General features: G+C 33.3%; 2 protein-coding genes and 1 long non-coding RNA gene across 3 annotated transcripts; 1 reads left to right on the forward strand and 2 right to left on the reverse strand.

Moving 5' to 3' along the window:
• Nucleotides 1-404: 404 nt before the first annotated feature.
• On the reverse strand, nucleotides 405-4,951 carry LOC136271132 (uncharacterized). The gene is made up of 5 exons (XR_010708972.1): nucleotides 4,860-4,951; nucleotides 3,742-3,894; nucleotides 3,526-3,566; nucleotides 959-1,162; nucleotides 405-702 (listed from the first exon to the last, which is right to left on the reverse strand). It is a non-coding gene; the product is annotated as an uncharacterized lncRNA (long non-coding RNA).
• Nucleotides 4,952-7,775: 2,824 nt separating this feature from the next.
• On the forward strand, nucleotides 7,776-9,043 carry LOC136271602 (uncharacterized). Its single transcript, XM_066071938.1, has one exon. The coding sequence runs from the start codon at nucleotides 7,892-7,894 to the stop codon at nucleotides 8,930-8,932; it is 1,041 nt and encodes a 346-aa protein (XP_065928010.1). The 5' UTR covers nucleotides 7,776-7,891; the 3' UTR covers nucleotides 8,933-9,043.
• Nucleotides 8,352-10,640, reverse strand: LOC117691140 (uncharacterized). The gene is made up of 3 exons (XM_066071939.1): nucleotides 10,038-10,640; nucleotides 9,645-9,817; nucleotides 8,352-9,370 (listed from the first exon to the last, which is right to left on the reverse strand). Exons 1-3 carry the CDS (start codon nucleotides 10,259-10,261, stop codon nucleotides 9,126-9,128), a joined length of 642 nt encoding a protein of 213 aa, XP_065928011.1. The 5' UTR covers nucleotides 10,262-10,640; the 3' UTR covers nucleotides 8,352-9,125.
• Nucleotides 10,641-13,022: the final 2,382 nt, after the last annotated feature.

A 13,022-nucleotide genomic window follows, 5' to 3' on the forward strand; every position in this document is an offset into this window, starting at 1 on the left:
ATGTGTATTATGGAGAACAAATAACAATGACAAAAACAGCAAATAGTACAGCGTGCATGTACCTGTAGCCTCGTCGTTCCTCGTGCAAAATGTTTCGCTAAAGAGCAACAATTTATATATTTTATCCCTATTTTTTAAATACACGATATTCATTGTCTTGTGCACTGCATGGGCATAATCTTAAATACTGAGATGAATAAATCATATTTGAGACCGATCGGAATTTTTTTCAAACAGAAATCTAAAAGCTCTTCTCTTCCTTACTTTCATTGTTGCGTTCAATTGCTTGTATATTGTAAATAAAATAACACAAGCGGTCTGTCTCTAATAGGAATAAATTGGTCTTTACCAGGCTATAGTTCTTCAATGATCTTTAAAAAATAAACCAAACTTCAAAGCATAAACAAAATTTGATCAATTTTTAATAAACAACATGTTGATTTCGTACATGTTTCAACAATGCCGTCGGCGGTGCTCCTCTTCAAAGGAATTCTCACTTGCCTCTCTTTCCGCATTTTGTTTCAGTGTTACAATCTTCCGTAGAATGCTCATAGGACGGTCCATTGCATTGGGAGCCTCCACACTGAGGTTGGGGTTTTGTACAAGATCTTTCTCTGATAAAAATTGCCCAGCCTTTTCCGCACGTATTTGAGCATTGGCTAATTTCTGTCCATTTTCCCCAAGTAGTCCAACCCCCGTTTACTAGATGGTGAATAAATATTCTTAGTTCTTGGCGTCAACAAAACATGTTTCAATTCTTTTGATATTTCAAAAGTTGAGGCAAGTAAGCGCTTTAAGTAAATAAAAATGATAAATTTGAAAGATTTTAAACAGTTAATATATTCCCAGTGAATATATTTCAAGCATAGCTAAACACAATATTTTGTAAATGATAAATAGGAAATTGTTGAAAAGGTTGGTGTAATTATAATATGTCCTAGAAATAAAGTATAGTGACCTGCGGCTTCTTTCAAGAGACAATACTTTTTGTCATCCTGTTTATTAGAGTCAGGACAGTGTTTTCCGTCTTTGCTTGGTTTTGGATTGTTACATTGTCTATATCTCTGTCTCTTTTGTTCACCAATACACTTGTGTTCTGTTGAAGCAGCACAAAAGCTCCAATCATTCCAAAGTGACCAACTGCTCCAGCAACCATGAAATACTAAAGAAATAGGATCCATGAGCGAACCACATCGCTCATCTTAGCAACATTTTGATTTTATTTCAACGTATTTTATTATGCAAAAATATATGACTATCTAATCCTTCTCAATAAACAATTTTAGCAGAAGTTAAATATTAATTAGTTATTGATTACTTCATTCAATGTGTTGCTAGGTGTATGTTATATGTTAATTTAATTTTTTTTTTTTTGCTTCTTTCTACACTTCTTCCTTTATGATTTCCGCGTCAGATCATTCTTATTGTTATTTTTGACGCTTTACCAATTATTTTTAGATCCAAAAACAAGAATCTTGTCACATTAGTGTAATTCTGCTTCAAATGAATAAAGTAGAAAGAATCGATTTGCTTTGGTACAATAGACGATATGCATATGCAGAAATAAAATAAAACGGACATATTTTGTTTGCATATCACTTGGCATCGTTAATTGCCGAAATCTTAAAAGTCAGCATACCTTGTAAATACAACATGCAAATAATGTATTCGCATACATGAACAAAGTATCGAGCAAACTTATTGGAATGCATAGTGGCCGAGTGGTTAGAGCGGTGGCCGCTCACCGTTTGGAGAATGAGTTCCATTATAAATCGCGAGTTCAAGCCCCGGCCGGGGCGGAGATGGAGATCCAATATAGTGAATTTTAATACAGAGATAAAAAATAAAACATATTGGTATTACGGTAAAGTGATGGTATTGAGTTTTCTCACACAAAAATGTAACATATTTTGAGCTTGGGTTATACTCGACACAATTTGAATGTAAACACTTGTTTTTATAAATGATATATGCACTTCGTAACAATAAGTAGACATTAGAGAAACTAATTTTTTAATTTGTTACTATTGTACCAGCTGCTATTAAAGCATTATTAGTTGGATAAACGTGCGTGATAGTTTATATTTAGAATCGAAAATGTAAACACTACCGACCCTAGTCTATGAATCAGATATCTTCTTAACTTAATCTCCTGGCAAATTAAATAATTGCTGGACAATTATCTTAACTGTTACATGTTGATGTTAATATTTATTTTTCTGACTTGTCATTACATGGCATCTTAAATAAAAACCCAATGCCAGTCCCATAATGATAAAGGAATAGTTTAAGACCAAAAAGAGTACGCGGTTTGGCTAACTGTGCTGGAATCCTGCATTATAGTAGAGTGTGTGTTGTTGGATTTCTGCAGTTTGGTATCGATTGTGTGAACAGTATTACAACGGACTATTTTTGCACGTTATCAAGTTGCTGTATCAGAACTTCGAGACTCGGTTTACTTTAAAATGTACCGTTTTAAATCACAACCTGTTGATTTTTTTTTTGATATGTTTTTGGATTTTTTTTGTACTTCAGTAGAAAGCCGATATGCATCCTACTGGGTTAATAAACAACTTAAAAAGCTTAAAATTTAATGGTGAAACTTTTATTGGAACTACATAGTGCCCCAAAATAAAATCTTAACGCATGAAAACAAGCTTGCTAACCCCTTTCTAGTATTTTAGTACTTTGATTTTGTAATTGATCTCTTATATGTTTACTACATAGATTAAAGCATCTTTTAGGTTTGTTTTCTTAAGCAAGGGAGTATTTCTTACCCCCTGGCATTCACAATTTAATCAATTTTAACAAACCTGACTATATTTCATGAATCTAATTTGAGGGGAGCTGGCCATTCGGTTCAACAAACTGAAAATATTCTTAGCAAAAGGTGATATATGAAAAGTTTTCTTGAAACAAACAAAACAGCTCTAGAGAAAAGTAAACTAAAATGTAAGACATCCACGACAGACAAACATCCAGACGGACACCAAACAAAATGTAATTAGTTTTTTAAGAATTCAAATCCGATAAAAAATGTCATGGCTTGAAAATCCCTTTTATCTGTTTCTGTTGTTCTTTCTATAAATATTTAAATACACAAAGTTAACGATATGAAAACATTTTTACACACATTTAAACAAACCTTTTCATTATCTTTGTATGTGCAATTTTTAGGTAGATTTATTTCGTGTGGCTAATAACATTTCTTTAAATATATTAATCTATTTATATCAGTAACATCTTGATTATAAGAAACGCGACAAATTCTGGCTCCAGGATCATGAAAGATCTTAGACTTAAGTCAAAATTATAATCATTCACTAAACACTTATTAACCATAGTTTTTACTGGAAGTATCTAGATAGCAACAAGATAGAGAAATAATCCTAAAGCATGTTTCGAAATTTGTTTGTATGTTATTATAAAATTTATAAAATGCATACAAATTCCAACTTAAGTCTAAGATAGCTTCATGACCCTGGGACCAGGTATTTACATAAATCATGGATTAAAACCACCTACTCTTTTTCTGACATGAATTCTTGATGACCTTTTCAATATATCTGCAAAACACAAATGTAAAAGGGCATTGCTGTTTACTTGAAAGAGAAAGTTATCTCAATGTAAATATCAGAGTGATTCAGATAAAAAACATACACAGTTGGTTTTTTGTTTAGTTTAGTTTCAATTTGATTGAATAGAGGTGTCTAATGCCTAAAAGCAACTCTCTTTTCTTACTCTTTCATATAGTTTATGCAATATTTTATCTTTGGTTCCCACCACCAAAATCCTTTGCCACATGCCACCAATTTCGTCTTTATAGTAGATATCGTGGTGTACGTATCGCAAGGGATCGATTTTATTTCAGGTTCACATCCTGACGTCTCCGTTCTGAAGCCAAAATAATAATAAGTGAAAATTCAGTACCTGCATGGAGTTAATTTTATTCAAGATTTACTTATTTCTATATGTTTTATCTAATGTTGAGTTGAAAATAGATATAGAGTTATGAACATGTTACAAATCAAAGTTTGTTGTTCATTTAATATTAGCTTTGAAAGAATACAATTTTATCTTGATTAAGGATATGTAAAGTCATTTGCAAAATTATTTTTCTTGTTTTTGTTTAAGTGGAATCAATTGAGTTATTTCAAAACAGTTAAGTGTAATGTGAAAATGAGTTATCATTGTTATCAATTTTATTTTGATTATATAAATTGTAAATGAAATGTTTATGTAGCCTAAAGTACTTGAGTACAGCAACCATCTTATTTATAACACTCTAGGACAAGAACTTGCCACTTAATAGCTAATAACAGAAGAGAGTGCATCGAAAAACAAAACATATTTTGAAAAGAACATAAAACTGCCACATTGCACATGTAACTGTTTTTACCAAAGCAAATACATGTATATACTGATAGATACAATGTAATTCTAGCTTACCTTAATTCAAAACAATGACATGAAATGTTTTAATATCAAGCAAATTAACTTTATTTTAAAAACATCATGAGAATTTTTATGCTTGTAAATACTTCATTGCTGCCTCTTTGATTTTACAGCCAAATAAAAACCATCATTATTGTGGGACAGTTTTCATATTAAAAACGAAAAAAATAATATTTGTGCTCACTTTAGTTTAATGATTCAATATTTTAAACCCTAAGAATGCGTCATACCAAGTTTGCTTGAAACTTAAAGGTTCTGGAGAAGAGGTAGAAACGTGAAGTTACAAACTGAGAGGACATCCGGACATGAAGAAATATACCAAAATTATATCAAACTTAACGGTTTCAAACGAAGCTTTCAATATAATCACCAAACAGAACTATAGCTCAAAACACCTGACCTACCTTTCAAAATATAGAATGACTAGAAATAACCAATTCACTATGTACACGGATTTCATTGTTTTTCTTTTAGTAGCAACGTTGTTGTTTGGAAATTGAAATAAACAAAACTTTTTGCCTAGTTGCGTGCTTAAGTTTATATACTGTGGATACATTTCTCTGTATACACATGTCGCCGAGATGTCAAACTCGATATATATGAAACCTCATATTTTAATGTGTTTGTAAATTTGAAAAAAGAAATCAATAATAGAACACATTAAATGATTGCTTTATCATTTACCAATACAAGAGCACTTAATCTTGTGATGAAAATGCGTGAAATATTAAACAAACACAAAGATATTTCCATGTGCGTTATAAAACTTTAATTCCAATTTTTTATCTTTCTTTTTTTTTTTGGGGGGGGGGGGGTTGTAGGGGTTGTTTTTTAATTATTACATACATACCAGTATTTTTTATAATGATAAGTAACTATATGCATTGTTTATATTAAACATTAGATTTATTCTTGCCCTTTCTATGCAAGGTGCTTGTGACACTAAGGTAGCTAAAAAAATGAGATTTTTATTCGGAGGTGGGGGACTTGTATGGCATTTCTCGTGCATCAATTAGCAGAATTGTTCATGAATGTAGTCAGTTTTATACTTTGGAAAAAATGATAATAATAAATTGCAAAGTATAATGCTTTAAAATATGTTGCCTTCTTTCTTTTTAAGTTATAATATAATAAGGAGAGAGAGAGATAGAGAGAGAGAGAGAGAGAGTATACGTTCTATGATTCATTGTACATATATAGATAAAGTTATTACAGATGATGTTTTCTTATTACACATGTATATATGTACATTTTAGTATGTGGAGCCACCAATTCGACGATGTAGAACATCATGTTTACCAATAATACAAATACACTACCTTCTTTAAAAGCTGATTTCTTTAAGAAAGAGCATTTTTCCAATTCGGATGAGTGGGTTGGGAGAACCTGCATTTATTTGCAGGAAGAATGTCTGCGCCTTGAACATCCAGGATGTGGCTGACCCAAATATGCGGTAATTTAAATGTATTTGTTGAAATATAATGATTAAACAATCTAATATTGTACATGTGATCGAGATATTGTCTAGAGATGGTGTTAACAATGAGTTTAAGTTAAAACTTATTTTCGTAAACTGAAAAAAACTTTAATGATTTTATTCAAAGATTTCTCCACATCAACACATGTGAGATGTCCAAGTGGCGTAGTGGACAATGCACTCGCTTTTCACCGCTGCGACCCGAGTTCGACAGCGGTTGTTTGTAATAGGGTATGGCATTCGCCCGCTTGGACAAGTGGGTTCTCTCCGGGTACTCCGGCTTCTTCCCATACCAAAGACCCCCTCGCGCTAACATCTGTGCCAACGAGAGAAATTAATATAAGCTGTAGAACTTGCTTATCAATCGTTGTAAAATAAATAAAGTTCAGTTGTTTTATTTTTATCAACACCTGTTTTCCCGGAGCCACCCACGACGCGTATGTGCTCCCGTCTTCTAGCGTCCAAGCAATAATAGAATCTATGCCAGAAGCTGGATGGTTACTTGAGGATCCAGGTTACCCCATGCAAGAATAGTTCCTTACACCATTTTTGTCCCCAAGTAACCCCCAAGAAGAAAAGTACAATGAATGTCTTTCAAAGACGAGAATAGTTGTTGAAAGGGCATTCGGAGTTCTAAAATTCAGATTTAGGTATTAATTCTTTTAACATCTAACTCGTACGTATACGTTTTAATTTGAAATACACTTATATATTGCTGAAATGATATACCATTCAAGTGGTGGAGAACTTCGGTTTTCCCTGCAAGACACACTAAGCAACAGGTAACACAAAGAATTGTTACATGCGCGTAAATTATACGTCATTTCTATACTCTGTCCCAAGATATTTTGGATTCACATTTGGCTTAATTGCTTGATATTTATAAATACCTCAGGATTTAAACGATGTTCATTCAAAAGTATGAAAAATTTCCAAGATTTCTCAGTCAAAACGCTCCTGTTAGCTAAAAAATGTGATGTCTACGGAGATTTTGTATTGCAGCAAGCCCGGATGATAACGTTGAAATATTGCGCGATGTATTCCGAGTGTATTCCGAATGGAGAAAGGATGTAAACATTCCCCATTATAAATCTCTGTAAGGAATCTGTTTTCGTTCCTTTGAATTTTTCCGAATGAAAGATGATAATGTGTCAATGAAATTATCTTGGAAAATATCCCTTTCAACTATTTCAATTGCACTTCTTTCACAGGTAAGTGTATTTTTATTAAAATTCGTCCAAATGTGCTGCATAAATATCTTGGGACAGACTATAAATAAAAGCATGCAGTAAAAAATTATCCAAAATTAAGACATTCAGTATAATAAAATAAACAGTTCCAGTTTGGGACATGTATACATGTATATGAGCTAGTTCACAAAACTAAGGTAGTACAAAACAGATAAGCTTAAATTTTCCTACTGTCAATTTTTAACACAATAAACAAAATGCAGATAGAAATATTTATATTTTTTTGGAAATGTTTTCGTTATGCGTTAGGGGAGCGTTGCCATTGCGCTTTTATGACGTTATGATAAAATAATTTAATTATGGTTGTAACGCGGCATTCGATAGAAAAATTTAGTATAACCTGGTTTGCACGTCACAAGAAACGTCACAATGCACCAACGTCAAAAACGTACTAATCCGCTTTACATTACGTTTGAAATTTGAACAGACTATTATCATCTTTGACTCAATTTGTACCGCAAATTACAGAAAATTAAATTATACGGAATGAACTTAATAGAGAGGTTAAGCATTTGACCGTGTACGTGTACGCGTACGTGTAGAGTTAGAAGTAAAATTACAAGTACCCGTATCTAACGCTGCGTTCTGTTAAGCAAACTGCACGTGTACGCCTACGTGTAGAGGAAGATGTCACGTCATATTTGATTGGATGAAAAATTGAAATAAACTAATCAAAATCAGTGTTTGATCAATACGATCGTAAATAAAAATGGCTCAATCTATGATGTTGCTTGCATCGCTGGAAGGTGATGATGACCTTTTACTGCTTTCATGTATGGATGACGACAAAGAATCATCAATTTATCATAAGTTAGGAATTGATGAACTCAGCGAAGAACAATTCCGTACATTATTCAGATTTAAGAAAGAAGACATATGTGCTTTGTGCGATGCTTTAGGCATACCTGTCAAAATTGTTTGCAAGAATAGAACTGTATGCACGGGAATAGAAGGTTTGTGCATCCTTATACGTAGATTAGCATACCCGAATAGATTGCAAGATCTTTCACACGTGTTTGGAAGATCAACAGCTGAAATATCCTATATCTTTAATACGGTTTTAGACCTTATAGATTCAATCCACGGACATAAATTGGAAAACTTGCATCAGCCGTGGTTGTCCCACGCGAAACTTGACGAGATGGTTGCAGCTGTCAACCAATGTGGGGCACCCCTTGTAAATTGCTGGGGGTTTATCGACGGAACCGTGAGGCCCATATGCAGACCACAATCTCATCAGCAATTGGTATTCAATGGACATAAAAGAGTACATGGTCTTAAATTCCAATGCATTACGACACCTGACGGAATGATTGCTCATATGTTTGGTCCAATTGAAGGCCGCCGTCATGATGCAGGTATGCTAAGAGAAAGCGGTGTTGAACAACAAATGCAACATCATATGACAAAAGCAAATGGTGAAGTCTACTCAGTCTACGGTGACCCCGCCTATCCATTATCCCCATACGTAATTCCCCCCTTTCGAGGAGCTGTTATATCAGCGAATCAGATGCGTTTTAACAAAAAGATGTCAGCTCTCAGAGTATGCGTAGAATGGACTTTCGGCAAAATTCTAACTTTGTTTGCTTTTCTTGACTATAAGAAAAATCAAAAATTGTATTTACAGCCTGTCGGAAAATATTACAGAGTAGCAACTATTCTAACCAACTGCCACACCATTTTGTATGGTAGTGAAACCGGTTCATTCTTTGATGTCTCCCCGCCATTTCTTCACGAATATTTGGCCTAAAATAACTCATTTGTCATCAGTTGAAAAAACTAACTAAGTATTTTATTTGTTCCGCTTACCTTTAACTACCTTATGTTGCTGTCTTATTTAATGAAAACAATGGACTATTTCCAACAGGAAAAAAAATTGAATTTGTGTTTCAATCTATTAAATTGAAGAAAAAAACAATATCAAAGGGTATTGTTATTTGTGTTTATTTATTGTTTGTTAGTGTCTTCAACAAATCCATGAATGCAATTTTCTCCTGTTTTTCTATTTCCATCCTTTGGAGTCTCTCCTCCCGGTCGAGGTCGAATTGTGCCTTCTGTAATCTAAGTTCTTCTTTTCTCAATTCTAACTCCGTTCTCTTTGTTGCCATCTCCATTTCTGATTTCTCCTTTAAAAAATCAACTAAGTAGGTTTGAGAATTTCTCCTTTTTGGAATGTCACTCTCATCATCTGTAAAAAAGGAAAGAAATTAGCAATGCATTAGCCCCCCCCCCCCCCCCCCTGAAAAATTATCGAGCGGCGCATGCGATATGCATGTAACGGGAGTCTGTTCATATTCAAAAAGTTTCATTCAGAAACGTTTCTAAAACATTTTTTGAGGTTATGATTAAGGATATCGTACCTTTCATTTTGCCAACAGTTGAGTACAGTGTAATATATAGCAAATACTTATTTTACTATAAACCTAGTACATCTTTTATTAATAAAAATAACATGTTCATACCTTTCTTTGGAGTTAAACACTCCAGGGCTCTTTTTCTTATTTCTTTCCCCAAGTTTTCAGATTTTTCCTTCTTCTCTTTTTCTTCTTTCTTTTCTCTCTCTTCTTCTTCTTTCAGTTCCATGATTTCATCTAGTAAAGTTGTTCTTTCAGTAACATCTTCATCAACGCCAGATCTGAAAAATTAAACGTGATAAAAACAATAAAAAGTGGATCAAACACGTTTCATGGATCTAAATAAAATGAGAAAAAGCAAGGATTTATTTTGCGAATTGTGTATATGTTCATGTGTGATAGAGAGAAAGAGAGATACTATAATTCTGACTGTCTGTCTGTCTATCTCTCTCTCTCTCTATGTTTGGGGGGGGGGGGGGATAAATCCATCTTTTAAAATACCTTTTAAGATTTTCTCTATTTTCTCGCTTATGTTGTTCAATGAGGAGGTTTGTACGTTCTCTTACTCTCCTAGCATCAAGCACAAACATAGGCGTTGACAAAACTGCAGCGACTTCTGTCCATTTGTTTTTATTTTTTATTGGATTTCTCGCAACAACTTCCCTCAGAAGCCTGATGTCATCATCATTCTTAAATCTTATTTGTTTTTTCCTGTCGAAGTTCATATTCGAATCTCACCTAAAATAATAAAACATGTAATTTTACAATGAAATCAAATTTATAAAAAGGGGGGAGGTAAGCATCACCTTGGCCCTCCCCCGACAACGCCTTTGTTTTATTGTACATATACAATTACATGTGAGTTTAGCTTCGGTTTAGCGAAGCAGGTGCTCGTGATTGCTCTTTCAATCTCTGTTAAAGTATTAATAATAAGAATTTAAGGGAATTCACAAGCGCCTGCACAGCTGAACATGCAGGCACATAAAAAATGATAATCAATTAAAAATTAGCTGGTTTTGATCTGCTATCGTCTATCAATTTTTAAACTAACAGTATAGCGGATCATTTTTACATCAAATTTTAACATACGTAGTAGAGTACAGTTATATTGGACCGCCGGCAATGTGTTCGTGCCCCCCCCCCCCATCCCGTTCTGTGTTTAAAGATTCATCACAGTTTATGATATATGTGACCTCGAATGTATATTGCTAATTTATGGTGTCAATTTAATTGCTAAAAATACGATTAAAGGTTTTTTTAAACTAAATTTCCTCTACAGATGAACGTCTTTTACCAATGTAATTTTAAAATCATATTTGATCAAAAAATTCTCTGATTTTAATCAAGTTAGAAATACAATCGTATGAAATGAATCCTCCTCTTTTAAAAAATATATAGTTTTCATACAAAAAAAATTCATTTTGAGTGTGAGAAGCTAGAAGTTCTTACCTCCGTGTACTTTTGAATCTACACGATGTTGACAACTTGTAGAATTACGCGGTATGCAAAATTGATGACGTAACACGCAGTAAATAAGGGGATTCCCCTTGTCACACGTACGCGTACACGTACACGGTCAAATGCTTAACCTCTCTAATATCTATCCAAGTTATACTCGTATAACCTGAGTTGGAGCAATTTACGCATTTTTTAACCTTTAACCACTTCTCAGATTATAAAGCGTAAATTGCCCCAACCCAGGTTATACGAGTATAACTTTGGTAGACATTAGAGAGGTTTAGCAAACCAACGTGTACGCGTACGTGTACGTGTAGAACGGAAAATATGTGCATTACGTCATCAGTTTGTGTAATGACGAATTTCTACACGTATGTACCCGACTGAACATACGTGTAAATTGCAAAGTACCCGTAAGGTCGAACTTGTAGCCTCTGTTTCCCTGTTGTCTATTAATTTTAAGAAATATGTTAACTTTTCTTAAGCCTGAATATTCAATGCGAATGCTGATATCTACCAACATAAATTTTCATTAGCGTTTAATATGTTATTGGAGTTTTATTTGACGCATTTCTTCCTCCAAAACATGCAATGGCTCTGTTATCTTATTAATTTGCGATAAATAAAAATGTGCATATATAATAAATGATGTTTAATAAAATTAACACATGCAGAATTCCTACTTTTCGTTTATAACCAACATTTTCAGCTTAGTAGGAGAGGATATCCATAATATCCATAATAATTATTACATTAAAACATTTACACGTACAAGTACACGTTACAACTGCCAAAAAAGAAAAGTAATTGAGCTGGTACGCGTAGTTCTAACTTGTAACCTACACGTACAAGTACACGTACACGTTGGTCTGCTAAACCTCTCTATTGAGTTCATTTCTCAAATATTTACATTTGCAAATATGTTTCCTTATATGAACCTATAGAATGCATTCAATTCTGTATGAACTCTTTCGTGACGTCACAATAATCAATGCACACGCTTATCGCTTGTCGCTTGGATTATTGTAAACATATAATCTCGGTAACCTTAACGATTTGTCTTTTTCAAACGTAAAAATAAGTTATAAACAACAATGTTAAAAAGTTTACCGGGATTTGAAGTTGGTTGGTACGTGATCAAATCTACTAAGAAGCCCCTCGGGCTTCACATGATTTGATCACGTGACCAACCAACTTCATATCCCGTTAACTTTTGAACATTGCTGTTTATTTCTTAAATGAAGCTTTGTAGGAGTGCGTTATAAGAAACAATATAAAAGACAAAGTAAAATTTGTACGCAGTTGAATTTTTTTAATTACCACACATACATGTGTATCACTATGGACATCTAATGTATGTATAAATATGCATATGGTTGTTTATAATGTGTATTGTATATAAAAAAGTAAAAGCAATGTAACTACTATAGTCTGTCCCAAGATATTTATGCAGTACATTTGGACGATTTTTAATAAAAATACACTTACCTGTGAAAGAAGTGCAATTGAAATAGTTGAAAGGGATATTTTCCAAGATAATTTCATTGACACATTATCATCTTTCACTTGGAAAAATTCACAGGAACGAAAACAGATTCCTTACGGAGATTTATAATGGGGAATGTTTACATCTTTTCTCCATTCGGAATACACTCGGAATACATCGCGCAATATTTCAACGTTATCATCCGGGCTTGCTGCAATACAAAATCTCCGTAGACATCACATTTTTTAGCATTGTATTGAAACCTGATAAGCTAACAGGGGCGTTTTGACTGAGAAATCTTGGAAATTTTTCATACTTTTGAATGAACATCGTTTGAATCCTGAGGTATTTATAAATATCAAGCAATTAAGCCAAATGTGAATCCAAAATATCTTTGGACAGAGTATAACATTTTGTTTTAAAGAGTTAAATATAAATATAATGCATTCATAAAAAGTATAATTTTTCAGATTCAAACATTATCATAAGCACTACTAACCTTATTCCTACATTTTAGCATATACGTTTACCTTTTTTAAATT

The sequence above is a fragment of the Magallana gigas genome, chromosome 9 (genome assembly GCF_963853765.1).
Source record: "Magallana gigas chromosome 9, xbMagGiga1.1, whole genome shotgun sequence".
Classification (NCBI taxonomy): Eukaryota; Metazoa; Mollusca; class Bivalvia; order Ostreida; family Ostreidae; genus Magallana; species Magallana gigas.